Source organism: Trichoderma virens (genome assembly GCF_000170995.1).
Source record: "Trichoderma virens Gv29-8 chromosome Unknown TRIVIscaffold_90, whole genome shotgun sequence".
In the NCBI taxonomy this organism is placed as follows: domain Eukaryota; kingdom Fungi; phylum Ascomycota; class Sordariomycetes; order Hypocreales; family Hypocreaceae; genus Trichoderma; species Trichoderma virens.
In genome coordinates, this window is record NW_014013659.1 from 1,537,012 (window position 1) to 1,550,743 (window position 13,732).

Consider the following 13,732-nt stretch of genomic DNA (forward strand, 5'->3'; position numbering starts at 1 on the left):
GTTTATTCGCTGCGAACGGAGTAGAGTTGGGTAATCCGCAAATACTTTTACTTTTTTTTCTTTCTTTTTTTCTTTTTTACCGAACCTCCTCTCTGTTGCCCACTTCTCCGCGTATCGGTGAGCTCTACGGCAGTCAGTAGTCTAGTAGCAATGTCTTGCAGAGAGCTACAGGCTACTAACTTGGTAGCTTTAGTATCTTGGTCTCTTTGCATTGCCCATGCCTTACATGTTAGCACCCTCTGTTCCGCTCCGCAAAGGCGCGTCATTTGTTTTACACGTGCAAGCCTTACCGCCTTGATCAGCCACGATCCGCTAAGGGACCTTTTGCCGGCACGATGACATCTATTGACAAGATTGACAAGAGGCTAGCAAAAAGTTGGAGGGAGAGGAGAGAAAAAAAAAAAGGCGCGCCACTATATCGCCGAAAGGGCTTGACATATTCCTTCCATGCCATTTACTTCTTTCCTTCTTTTCCTTAACGCCTCCATCACGCTAGCTGAGTAAGACGGCGGCGACAAGCTCGGAAGGTGTTTTTTTTTTTTTTTTTTTTCTTTCGCATCTGCTCGCAAAAAGCGGCAGAGGCCCCGGTTTGCGGAAGCCGGGCAGTCCGTAGTGGCAACTTCAAGCTTGATTGATTTTTCCTGTTGCAGCAATTTTGTCATGTTTAGTTAAACGGCACCTTGTCGGTGAAGAGAGCACTACTGGCATTTGATGGGGGTCAACGCCCTACTGTCCAGCAGCGAGTCAAGGCGAGTTCCATCCTGCCGCAGGCTAGTATCGCTAGCTCAGGCCATTGGGCGGTTGGATGAGGATATTATGCTCGCCGAGTGAATTAGGCAAATTCCGTCCGTCGCCCTTTCGGTGGCGGGATGGGCGCGGATGTCACCAGGTTTTTTTTTCTTCGATTTTTCTTTCCGTTTATTGACAGGGCTCGATTTAAGCAAACATGTCGATGTACTGTACAGTAGATGGACAAGTTCAGCGTCTTTTTGCAGCGGAAGCAATGAGTCGAGTCATGCTCTGGGCTCGACTGATTGGCGGGATGAGCTCAGTCCAACGGCTTGCATGGGGAAGTTGGGGAAGAAGAGCAGCATGAGGTACATGGCCGATGCACGCACCTGGCTGCATGTGGCATGTACATGGAGCTTGCATTAGCACGGCCTGAAAGAGGCGCCGTTTTGCAGGTCGAAATGTCGGGGAGCGTCCTTAAGTCCTTTAGTCCTTTAGGGGCCTCGCACAGCGCACTGACTTGCCCGTGGTTGGCCGTTTAGCGGTGGAAGAGGCCCAGAAAGACGGCGGGCTTCCAGTGGCGCGCCTTCTCCGCGCCACGCTAGACAGTGACGAAAGGCGACATGCGAGCCCTGCAACGGCCAGTGGCTGGCGCGGTACCGCCTGTACAGGCAATCGGTAGACGCCCACCTGCTCGATACAGGCAGCCGAATTGGACGGCTCTTTCCTGGCACAACGTCAACAAGAAGGACCCTTGAGGGGGCGCTTTCTTTTTTTCCCTCTCTCCCCTCCATAATCCCGACTCGGAGCGTCGTCTTCGTCGTCTTTCTCTTCCTCTCCGTCTTCTTCCTTCTCCTCCTCTCTCAGCATCGTCGTCCTTCGTCTTCGCCTGCGTCTCGCTGCATCGCCCGGCTATCTCGGACTCAGGCCTGCGGTTTTCCCGGTCCGGCTCGCGCTCAGGAATTACCGTGGCAGGGCGCAGAGGCCGCTGTTTATTTTGTCCACCCCTGGCCTCACCAGTCTCAGGAGACAGGAATGTCGGCTGGCCTTGACAACCTGTAAAAAGGTCGGGCCGCCGCCATTGCCGTTGCGCTCACCGGCTGCAACTCTTGACTGTCGCTCGACGTCCGGGCGCTCTTGAGACGTCAACTCCTCAGGTCGTCGCACGCTGTGTCAGCCCTGTTGCGCTGATTCATATCCAACTACCTGATACCCTCCGCATTACTCTCCACCGAGTTGATCCTTTACCTCAGCCTCAAGTCAAAAAATCACGACAAATCCGACCAGCACCCTCTCGCACAGCTCTTCCTTTCTCTCTCGCCATCCTCGCTTTCGTGTTTCTGCTGTGTAATTACCTCGTCTTCACCGGCAACGTTACTTCGCACTCCTCTTCGTCGCAGCCACCCCCGTATGCAACTCTCGAAAGGCCGTCAAGATGGAGCCCGTTCCTGAGACGGAGCGCATGGAGGAGTTTCGCACCGTTCCATCAGCCAAGGCTCGTCTCAACGGGTCGCATACTCTTTCAACACTCGATTTTGACGCGGCCAGAAAACCACCCAACCTGCGGCGGAGCACAGACCCAAGCCCAACATCTACAAACGCCTTCTCATGGACCCCTATGGTCGCTCTTCCGTATCGCCCCCGGACTACTTCTCCCCTCTCTGGTAGCACTCATGTTCGTTCACGGTCCGCTGCTAGCATTGGCGCCGCGCCCATGGGCCGTACACAGTCCATGCCCGGTGTCACTGGCTCGGGCCACCTGCTCTACTCTCCGCAATTCCGCCCAGCCAGTCCAGCGCAATCTCCTAGCAGAGTCCGCACGCCGCGGAAACCAGTGGATGAGTCGTTTCCTATGACGTCTCCAGTACGGACGTCAGTTCTTGACCACGACAGACTACCTGCCGACAGGAGCGGCTCTCCTGTACTCGGTGTCTCAACCAATGGCACATTGACTCGAGTACGCAGAACCTCGTCGCCGATTCGAAATTTTTCCCAGTCAAGTACTGGGTCTCTCCCGACTTTGCCCAGCACGCCAACCTCCAGCTCGTCATCCCTCTATAGAGCATATGATCCTTTCTCCAGCAGTTATGGGGCCCTTTCCTCTGTACCATCGACGCCGACATCGCTGAGGTCGCGCAGCCCCAGTATCTCGAGTCTGGAAACCATCCCGGACTCCCCTGATGCTGAGGAGGCAGCACTTGAAGCTGAAAAGCAGGCCCAGTTAAAGGCTGCGGCTGAGATAACGGAGGCCGGGGACGCATCGGATGCAAAGGGACGGGGCAGCTTAGATTTGCCCGCTCGTGGTCGCACAATGGCTTTTGGCTCCAAAGACAAGCGGAAGCGGTGGAGCGTCTGCGGTGCTGAGCGGCGTGGCGACATTGACCTGGAAACGATCTGGGAGGACTGAATGCATGCCCCGGTGGCAATTTTGAAATTATGAATGACACTGCATATGAGCGTGCGCAGACTTGGTTTTGTTTTTATCCCCTTTCTCCTTCTTCTTCTCTCTTTTACTAGGTTTTGGTACGGAAAGGTCATTTTGTTTCACTTGACTTTCCAGGCGCACGGGACACGAGCATTGTGACATTTCGGAAATTGGCGCATACACACACTTATGCATATTGCTTTCTCCCGCACCTCTTTTGATGGACAATTTTCTTTAAACCCACTCTTGTTTTTGTTGTACGACCAGGGACGCAGCGGGCGTTTAAAATGAGAGTGTCTCTGGTCCGGATACCCTTTTGCATATCTACGTCTTACAACAAGGACTTTCAATGGCACATCTGCCCTGGGCAGAGTAGCCACGCTCAGAACACACAGAAAAAGCTATGCCAGACTATGGCACAATGAATCAATTTGTTTCGTGAAATCTCAGACTCCCTGACACGTGAATCCCCTCTTGTGGTGTTCCCTTGGTGTTGACTTGACCGTTCCCCTGATTATCAGTGTCTTTCCTAGGTTGGGGGCCCAAGCAGGGCGAAGTCTCTCCCTTGCTTCCCTTCCATCTGCAGCTGTGGCTGATTACTTGTACGCCGTGAATGGATTATTGCACGCGGTTCCCCATCCGATAGGCTCCCTGCTTCTAAAGGGCTCATCCCGAGGGTCTTATTTGGGTTCCAGATTCATATTGTTCTCATGCAGGGGCTGGGATTTGTGATATAAATCTTGGGTCTTCCATCTCGTGCCGAGAGAGTTGGACCCAAGTCCAGAACATCTCCCGGCATAATTTCTTGACAGGCCGTCCGCTCCTTATATATTCTTCCCCCAAGTATCTGAGATTGTTTATAATTTTCTTCTTTGACCCCTCTTTTTAATTCAATCTTTTTGTGTTTTATCCTGAAAGCCTAGAACAAGTTGATATGCGGTTTCTCACATTCGTTGCAGCCACTGGGCTGCTATCCATGGCGGATGCCTCTTCACAGGCACAGAGCGACAAGGTATGTACAGTGATGTGCTGTGTCATTATGAACAATGTCACTAATGGATGTCATGAATAGCTGGGACCAGAAGCCATTGATCAGGTCGCCAAGGGCTTCTTGGAAAAGAAGTACATCCCACTGCCAACATGCGCTACACTCAGCATCATCACGACAACCACGCTGACTGTTGAGACGACCATCTATGTCACTCCCACCCACTATCACACTGGGAAGCCACCGCCATCCTCGGTGCCTCCCTATAAGGGACCCTCGTCTCATGAGAGCCACCCGTACGGGAATCCCCCAACAACGCACAAGACCACGACCGTGACCATCACTCACCCATACGTTGTGCCACCCTACACCCCCCCTGGTCATTCTGATTCCCACTCTCACAGCACTTACCACACCGGTCCTGGTATCAGCTCCAGCAGGACTTACATCCTGCCCAGCCACTCTACCTCGAGGACCTCCAGCAGACCTGGTAACCCATTCACGTCTTCGTGGTCTTCTGACATTTCCAAGACCTCTTCGAGTCCCCCAGGTGGCCAGTTTGTGACCTCGTCTGCCTCTACCAGCGACAGGTCTTCGACGACAGGACCTCCTGGTGCCTCATCTACTCCTCCAGGAGGATCGTCTACTCGTTCTACCAATTCTGGTAGCACTTCGGGTACTGCATCGTCAGGCACTGCGTCGTCGTCCACACCCCCGGGTGGTTCTTCTGGGTCCACCTCTGGTACTGCTTCGTCGACGTCTTCGGGACCCCCAGGCGGCCAGTTCTTGACTTCTTCTAGCACTGTGAGCAGCGGTGCCTCATCGTCCACTGGGCCTCCAGGAAATGGTGCATCCTCCACAACTTCAGGCGGGGTGTCGTCTACTGGGCCTCCTGGAAATGGCGGTTCTTCCACTACTTCGGGCGGCGTGTCGTCTACTCAGTCTACGTCCTACACAACGTCCTCGAGTCCCCCAGGCGGCCAGTTCGTGACATCGTCGACATCCATTGGCGGCTCCTCCTCAACTGCCCCCCCGGCCAGCAGCTCAGTGTCGACTGATACAGATGACTGTGACCCAACGGATGAACCCAGCAACAGTGGCTTCGTGAGCTCCACCACCTCGGGCGGATTGTCGTCTACTGGACCTCCTGGAAATGGTGCTTCATCCACTACCTCGGGCGGAGTATCGTCTACTGGGCCTCCTGGAAATGGTGCTTCATCCACCACTTCGGGCGGAGTGTCATCTACTCAGTCTACCTCCTCCACCACCTCTTCAGGTCCGCCAGGCGGCCAGTTCGTAACATCGTCAACCTCAACTGCTCCCCCGGCCAGCAGCTCTGTATCGACTGACACGGACGACTGTGACCCAACGGATGACCCCAGCAACAGTGGCTTCGTGAGCTCTACTACTTCTGGCGGAGTGTCGTCTACTGGACCTCCTGGAAATGGCGCTTCTTCCACCACTTCTGGTGGTGTGTCGTCTACTCAGTCTACCACCTCAGCCAGCACTTCTGGAACGGCCTCCTCTACTACCTCTTCAGGTCCGCCAGGCGGCCAGTTCGTAACATCGTCAACCTCAACTGCTCCCCCGGCCAGCAGCTCTGTGTCGACTGACACGGACGACTGTGACCCAACGGATGACCCCAGCAACAGTGGCTTCGTGAGCTCCACCACGACAGGCGCCACCTCGTCTACCTCTTCCGCCTCCTCCACCACTTCCTCGAGTCCCCCAGGCAGCCAGTTCGTGACATCGTCGACATCCATTGGGGGCTCCTCCTCAACCACCCCCCCGGCCAGCAGCTCAGTGACCACTGACACGGACGACTGCGACCCAACGGATGAACCCACCTCGTCCACCTCTGCCGCGTCCTCCACCTCGGGTACCGCTTCGTCCTTTACCGGATCCTTTTCCTCTTCTATCACTGGAGGTTCGTCGTCGTCGTCTGAGACCTCTTTTATTAGGAGCTCCACTTCTGGCGCTCAGTCCAGCACCTCTTCGGGCGGGTCCTTGTCCTCAACATCAGCTTCGAGCACACAAAGCTCCAACACAGCGAGCTCCACATCTGCTGTGCCCACTGACGATGATGACTGTGATCCCACGGACAGCGGTTCCGCAAGCAGCACCACTGCCTCCTCAACCAGTGTCGTTCCCTTTGAGCCCACTCCTACCATCAGCTCCAGCTCCTCGTTCTCTGTGCCTGGAGGGGCATTCAACGACCACGTTTCCTCCAGCACTGCCACTGTTCCCACTAATGCTGTATCGAGCGATTCAAGCACTCCTGGTAATCCCACTGGGACTCCAACGCCCGGCGATGATGACTGTGACGACGACGACGACCAGCCAACTCCTCCTGGCTCCGGGGCCTCGTCCACCAGATCCACCGGAGGAATTCCCCCTGTCACTACCTTTAGCACACAGAGCGCATCCAGTAACGTCCCCACAACGTTTTCAACCCTGCCACGCACATCATCCGGGTCTGCATCCTCGTCTGGCCCCGCCGGTCCCGGCCCCTCTGATACTAACAACAATGGTGGCGATGGGGATGGCGACGACGACTGCTAGGTGTAATGTAAGAGATTCATCATTTCGCCAAGACAAGACACGGCCTGGAAGTGGATTGAAGCAATTTAATGAGAAGCAACAAGACGTGACATGGGCAGTTATGTTGTGCGGTGCCGCCTCTTTTTTCTTTTTTTCACCTTCTTCCTCTTTTTGAAATACATAGATAATACATACGATATTTACATACAAAGTACAGCATTGAACACGCACAGGGAGGGTTTACGGGAACAGGATCAACGACCAGATTGGGATGTGTGGATGGATGAAATGAGGGTACTTTATTTTCTGGGTTTCTTTGCTCTTCTTTCGATTCGTTCAAGATTGGTTTTCATGTAACCTGTACGCTGCCCCCGAACCAAGACCAATTTTGCTGTATCCTGACCGGGATCGTTTTACTTGCTTTCTTTCTCTCTCCCCCTCTTAGCAGAAACAAATACAAAGGGCCTGTATCAAACACCTTGTGACGAGTCTCATGTTCCCCTGCGTCCGGTCAACGCATTGTGGAAATTGTCTTTCAAGACATGCATTATGTTGTATTGACCCTGTCCTACTTCAAATGAAAACAATATCCACAACCAAATCCACCAGATAAAACTCCCCTTCATGCATTGTCATTAAATTAGACTTGTGACACCGCCGCCACTCTGTCGTTCCATCCGCCCTTCCCCGGCATCCCTTGCAGCTGCAACAAGTTCAATAGTGCCACGCACGGCCGAGACATGTCAATATCCCGGAGCGCCAGGAGGCGGGAGAGCATCTGGACCGAACGACATGGGCAAGAGCTGCAAGGGACGAGATGTGTTAGCCCAATGGTGGTTGGTGCTGGTGTGCCGTGGTTTGCCAGCTGGTCGCTTTGTTCCACGACGGCTTACCGTGCATGTGCTGCGAAAAAGCAGAGGCGGAAGCGGAAAAGCAAGGCACAATGTCTGAGCTGCAGGGGCTGTTTGCAAAAAGGGAGAGACTCACTTGTTCCACTGTCAGGACAGCATAGTCCGAGTTCTTGTCAAACATGATGACGGGGGTCTCCATAGTGCAGAATTCGCGGATGCTGCCAGCCAACCGGTTAGTTTTTTTTTGATGACGCCGCCTGTCTCACGCTGCCTCTGTGCTTCCCGTGCCCCTAAACTTGTTCTTTATCTTTCCCGCCTCCTTGTCCCGCTGTCCCGCCATCCCTTGCATAGATCCAGCCGAACAACACCACAACAACCATCACCGTCTAACTAGAAAGAGAAAGAAAGAGAAAGAAAGAGAAAGAAAGAAAATAGACTCACAACTGCCTGCACATGCCGCAGGGACTAGCCGGCGGGCTGATGTCCGTCGCCACGGCAATGGCGCGGAACGTCTTGATGCCGCTCGTCACGGCCGTGCCAAAGGCCACCCGCTCGGCGCACGTCCCGACTGGATACGACGCATTCTCCACGTTGGCGCCCGGCACGTAGACCACGTCGCCCGCCTCGTCCGCGCACAGCAGCGTCGCGCCCACGCGGAACCGGCTGTAGCGGCAGTACGCAGTGGCCTTGGCTGCTGTCGCGCGCTTCTGCAGCTCCGCGAACTCGGTCGTCGTGATCTTGAGCGACGCGCAGGTGGACGCGATCTGGGCCGCGTCGGCGCCGGAGTGGATGGGCGGTGGGCTGGACATGATGTTGGATGTTGGATAAGGGGGGAGGAGCTGTTTTTACTCGGTTGGTTGGATAGATAAGAATAACGATAGGGATGCCAGTCACTTGTTGGGATTCAATCAAAATCAAAAGCACAATAATTGTTACCTCCTCAGCAAACGCTTCGAAGGGGGGTTCTCTAGATCGCCCGGGGAGAAAGAAAAGGGAAGAAAAAAGGAGAAGAAAAAAAAAGGTCCATCGGGCTGAGATTTATCGATCCGGGACGCTCTTTCCCCTTGGTGAGGTCCCCACTTGCCCACACCGGAACACGCCGTGGATGCGGGGCTGCAGGCGGGGGAAGGTGCGATGGCAGCGACGGCAGGCGCCGGCTTGGCCTCCGAATGCGGCCGCTCCTGCCTTTCACTGCCTATCGCTGCGTATCACTGCGTATCACTGCGCTGGCGGGCTCTTGGCGGTCTTGATCCGGGGGTACGCACTGGCTACCTGGCTTCACATATGATAAGGGCCATGCTGCGAGGTCAATGTCTGGTGCTGTCTTATCGTGTCTCAGACTGTGGCATCAGCTGAGCTGGCAGTTTCTTGGTCATATTACGTACTTTGTACTCAGACTCCATACTCGATTGGCAAATCAGTGTCCACTTAAACGCGTATTCAATTCTGCCTGTCTGGCCCTTGACCGTCCTTCTCATGAGTCTCTCTCAACTACTACCACTTCCTCGCAACATGTATTTGCGCTCAAATAGAGGAACCAAGAAACATATAAAAAGAAAGAAAAAAAAAAAAAAAAAGGGAAAAGAAAAAGCTTCTGTCGCCGTTCTTTCCCGCATCCGACAGGCACAGGTAGTTTGCTCAAATACTCTTCATATCCTTTCCACTCCTCCTCGAACAGCCGTACTCTTCCCTTTCAATTTCCCGCCATCCATTATCCAGGCTGTCCGGTTCTTCGTTTGCCTGTCAGATGTCAAACATGGCATGCCAACTCCGGACTCTCATCCCTGATGCAATCTTTGTGTGTGTAGGTATCGTCGAAGCAAAATGTCACCTTTCCCTCCCATAATTGTTGTAAAGCTGCTGAAATAATAAGAAAATAAAGGGGAGAGAAATAGAAAGCAAGCAAGCCAAGAAATAAGTAAATGTCGTGCAAAAATCCGTTAGTCCCCCATGTTATGCTCGCTTGTTTCACGGTTTCATGTCATTTGCATCTCGTCATGTGTGAATCAAAGGCGGAAAAAGAAGAAGCCAAAATCCCTCACCGGGATGAACCAAAGATAGAGAGAAGAGTGGAAGAGGAAGAAAACTCCATGCTTCGTAAACCGCACTTTGCCTCGTCCTTTAGTAAAATCCGTCTACCCCAATACTGGTCCTGGTCGAGGTGGCCGACACAAACGGCGACAGTGACGATCCGCTAGCATCGCTGGGTGTCGCCGGCTCAACTACCTGGTTTCTGATGGTCATTATCCACTCATGCTGCAGCAGTTCTATTGCCGTCGCTCTCTGTTGAGGGTCCCTGGTAAAGCACTTGGTGAGAAAATCGATGCCCTGAGGGCTGAGCTGCTCCGGCGACGGGAGCTGTGGCGGGTTACCCTGGGCAATGTTGTACATGATGGCCCATTCGTTGTCCAGATTGGCCCACGGCCGTCGTCCTGTCGCCATTTCGAGAATCACACATCCTAGGGACCAAATGTCCACCGACCCAGCCTTGCCGGGGTTATCGCCCTTGATTACCTCTGGCGACATGTACATAGGAGTTCCGGTCATGGACTTGTTTGGCTTTGACGCGTGTAGGTCGGCGGCCATTGTCCGACCCTGACGAGCAATCAGCTTGGCGGCGCCAAAATCCACATACTTGATAATGCCATTGTGATCGAGAAGGATGTCTGTTCCATTCGTGTTAGCTTCCTCCCTCTGGGCTAGATGACATCGGATTGTAGTTAGAAAACACTCACTCTCAGGCTTAATATCTCGATGAGCAATTCCACTCTCATGCAGATAGGCGAGACCCTCCAGCAGCTGCAGCGCATACACCATAATGACCTCTTCCTCTTCAATACGGCCGTGTTCTAGCAGGTTGGCGAGGGACCCTCCAGAGCAAAACTCCATAAAGATGTAGACGCGGTCTCGGTGCACCTCGATGCCGTGATATGACACAACGTTGGGGTGGTCCAGGACTTCCAGCACGCGCATCTCCTCACGAATCGACTCGGCGATCGTCGGAATCAACTTGGGGTCCTGGAGTCGAATCTCCTTGACCGCCATCAAATGGCCCGTGTCCAAGTTCATCGCGGCGTAGACATTGCCAAATGTACCTCCACCCACAAACTGGCCCTGCTGCCATCGTACCGTGACGTTCGTTGCCGACGCCGATAGATAGGCCAGCGACCGGTCGGCCTCGTTGTTCGTCTCCAGCACGCGACCCAGTGCCCGTCGCTCAGCCTCCTTGTCTTGCCGAAACTCGTCCACGCGAAGGAGCTTCTCTAGCCGCTGCTCAGTAACACCCAGCGTGGCCTCTTCATCGTCCAGCATCTTGTTCTTGTCCTTCCTAAACTGACTCATAAGATTTTCGATTCTTTCCTTCTCCGCCTGGGCAGCCAGGCTGGATCTCGCCCCCATAATGTCAAAGTGCGAGATCAGGACGGACATACACCCGCCAACCTTGGAACGTACCCTCTCGTACTCCTCCTGGCCTAGGGCTAAGATGTGGCGTCCGCGAGTCATGCCCATGGCAAACTCCAGAGCAAGCACTGCCCACCGGAATGTCCTTCGATCTGACGCCACGCAGTCATCGCAGATGAAGCTGACCCAGTCGAGCGCCAGCTTCGTCAGTTGGATGTTGTTCATCTGCCGGCGATTGGCGTCCATGTACGGCAGCGAGCGCTGGCCGAATTCAGTGGCAGATATGAAGCACGTTTGAATGAGCTCCTGGCAATCCTTGCCTTTCGTCTGCTCCCTGATGGTTTCGACGCTCTCCATGAAGGCATTGGAGAGCTTGAAGGCCATGTTGCGAATCTCACTCAGCCTCGCGTTAACCTTGTGTATATTGGACCGCGATTCCACTGCAAGGTCAAGGTGCATGTCAATGGCCTCAAGGAAAGCTCTCCGCGTATTAGCAATGGCCTCGCTTCTCGTGGCGCATAGCCGAGCGTGCCCGGTTTGCATCTCAATATCCTGATCCTTGACCTGCACAGGCACAGTCACGATCTCACCAATCCATGAAATACGGCCTTCCGGCTTAATGATGAGGACGTACCGATCCCCGGCATCGTCGGGGAATCGATCCAAAGAGGTGATGGCCAGCATGGCTTGGATTTCGTCGAGCCTGGTCCTCATTTCTGGAGCTGCTATCAAGAAGAGACCCAGAGTCTCAAACACACCCTGCGTGTCCACCTGGAAGTGGCCCGACGCCACCAGGTGGTCGTAAAGCACCTGCAATTCATCCGTTCCCAGATTGATGGTAAAGTCACACGCGTGCTCGTAGTTTGCGCTCAGCATCCTGGAAAAGCGCTGAAGCATCCTCTGGCGGACGCGTACCGAATCCAAGGCAGCCTTGTACCGTTTGCTCATCTCTGGCCCGCTCTCGTTGGGCTTGGCTTTGAGCTCCTTTTCGAACATGGTGCTCAGGCGTTTGAGGGCCTTGAGTGTCAGCGAACTAAACTGCTCGGCAACCTCGATATTGCCGCCTTGAAGGGACCCGCCGATTTCGTTGGCAAAGTCCCACTCCTGAAACAACAGCTCGGCTTCCTTAAAGGTGTTTTTATTCCCGGTGAGCTTCCAGTTGAGCAGCTTGAAATAATACTTGAGGGCCTCCAGCACCACCCCATCGAACGTCTCATCGATGCATGGAGGCAGGTCCCACCCGGGCTCCGGTTTCTCGATCTCGAGATATTCAGTCTTGATCCTCATGGCAAACTGCAGCAGCAGCTGAAACTGGGAGATCATCTGATCTTGCAACAGCGGGTTTTGCTGAGCTGTGGCCTTTACTTTCTTGGCATATTCCTTGGCGTACCCCAACCGCGTTCTTGTAATCTCCTCAATCAGGCGTGAAGGGAAGCTGATGAGGGTCAGTAGCTCGTCGAGGTAAGGCGGCAGGTGTCGTTTCTGGAAAGGGATCGAGTTACGGATCAGTGTTTCCTTTGCTTTTTGGATAACGTTTGATATCGGCACCAGCATTCCCCACTGGACCAAGTCGCCCCTGAGTATAACCTTTGCGTTCTCGTTGTATAGCGACTGGAGGCCGTCTTCCTTCATGAGCTTATCGAGGAACGAGGTCTCGTCTGTGGCGATGCCGTCGACGGCCGGAGATCGCTGCTTGGTCTGAGTAAAGATCAACTCATCGTTTCCGACCCACTTTTTGAGAATCGCGAGCTCTGTGTTGATCATCTCATTTGTGTTATACCAAGACATGATGGCTTCGTAGGCTTCCAAAAACTGGGGGGAGACGGCAGATTTGTGCTCCGCCACGAGGGCTGTCCAGGAAGGATACATGCTCTGGCACTTTTCAATCTTCTTGACCACATCCTTGACCTGCTCGTAGGGTGGTTTCCCCGCCTCGTTGGTTCCCTTGACTTTGAAATTGACGACATCGTCCAAAAGACGGTCCACGCTCGCCCGGCCATCCTCCACCATACGCTTCTGAACCGGAACACGCCTTCCACACGATTCAGCGCGGAGTTCGAGCCATAGCTCCTGTCTATAGGTTGCCCTGCTGGTGGTGGTGTCTGTAGAGTTGATCAGGCGCTTCTTCTCCTGCCGGACGACGTCTCCCGTCAATACTGCCTCCAGCATGCCGTGCCACTCCAACCTTTCCCTGTTATCGGGAACTGCGATGTCTTCTTCCGTCGGCTGTATGTCATCGTTGCCGTAGAACATGATGGTCTCTTGGTCGAGGCGGTCATCGAAGGGGCCCTCAGACGACGGGGTCTCGCCTTCCGAGTCCGATTCATTTCCGGTTGGTGGCTGGAACTGGCTAAAATATTCGCCCGTGTAGCCTCCTTGCCGCAGCGTCTGGACATATGCCCGCTCTTGCGCCCGAAAGCGGCTGTCGCTCTGTCGCGGTCGCGTCTTGGACGAGGATCGCGCTGATTCTGAGAAGGACGGCTGCGACTGAGGGGCACCGGGCTTCCGTGAGGTGGAAGGGTTGTATGTATTGGACGGCATTCGCACGGGGCCCGAGGGGCGTGTTAGATGCGGCGCGTCTGCCTCTCCTGCGCTCTGCCGCTTAGGAGGCGGACCGCCATTGATGTGTGTCCCAGAGGGGAGCGAATTCAGCGAGCCGGTGAGGTGGTTGGGGGCGTCGGCATATCTGCTGATCGAACCCAGCTCGTCTTGACGCTCGACGGCGTGCTGGTCGGCGCCGTTGGATTCAGGCGACGAGTCCTCGTCTTCGGTCATGGAGTGCTTCATGCCCTGCAT

General features: G+C 54.4%; 3 protein-coding genes across 3 annotated transcripts; 1 reads left to right on the forward strand and 2 right to left on the reverse strand.

Moving 5' to 3' along the window:
* Window positions 1–1,990: 1,990 nt before the first annotated feature.
* On the forward strand, window positions 1,991–3,595 carry TRIVIDRAFT_75092 (Hypothetical protein; the record flags this gene model as incomplete). Its single annotated transcript, XM_014095548.1, has 1 exon — window positions 1,991–3,595. The coding sequence occupies one exon, from the start codon at window positions 2,165–2,167 to the stop codon at window positions 3,134–3,136; it is 972 nt and encodes a 323-aa protein (XP_013951023.1).
* A 3,624-nt stretch (window positions 3,596–7,219) lies between these two features.
* Window positions 7,220–8,343, reverse strand: TRIVIDRAFT_75089 (uncharacterized protein; the record flags this gene model as incomplete). The annotated part of the gene is made up of 3 exons (XM_014095549.1): window positions 7,220–7,486; window positions 7,671–7,752; window positions 7,976–8,343. The coding sequence occupies 3 exons, from the start codon at window positions 8,341–8,343 to the stop codon at window positions 7,427–7,429; spliced, it is 510 nt and encodes a 169-aa protein (XP_013951024.1).
* A 1,312-nt stretch (window positions 8,344–9,655) lies between these two features.
* On the reverse strand, window positions 9,656–13,711 carry TRIVIDRAFT_195699 (uncharacterized protein; the record flags this gene model as incomplete). The annotated part of the gene is made up of 2 exons (XM_014095550.1): window positions 9,656–10,200; window positions 10,270–13,711. 2 exons carry the CDS (start codon window positions 13,709–13,711, stop codon window positions 9,656–9,658), a joined length of 3,987 nt encoding a protein of 1,328 aa, XP_013951025.1.
* Window positions 13,712–13,732: the final 21 nt, after the last annotated feature.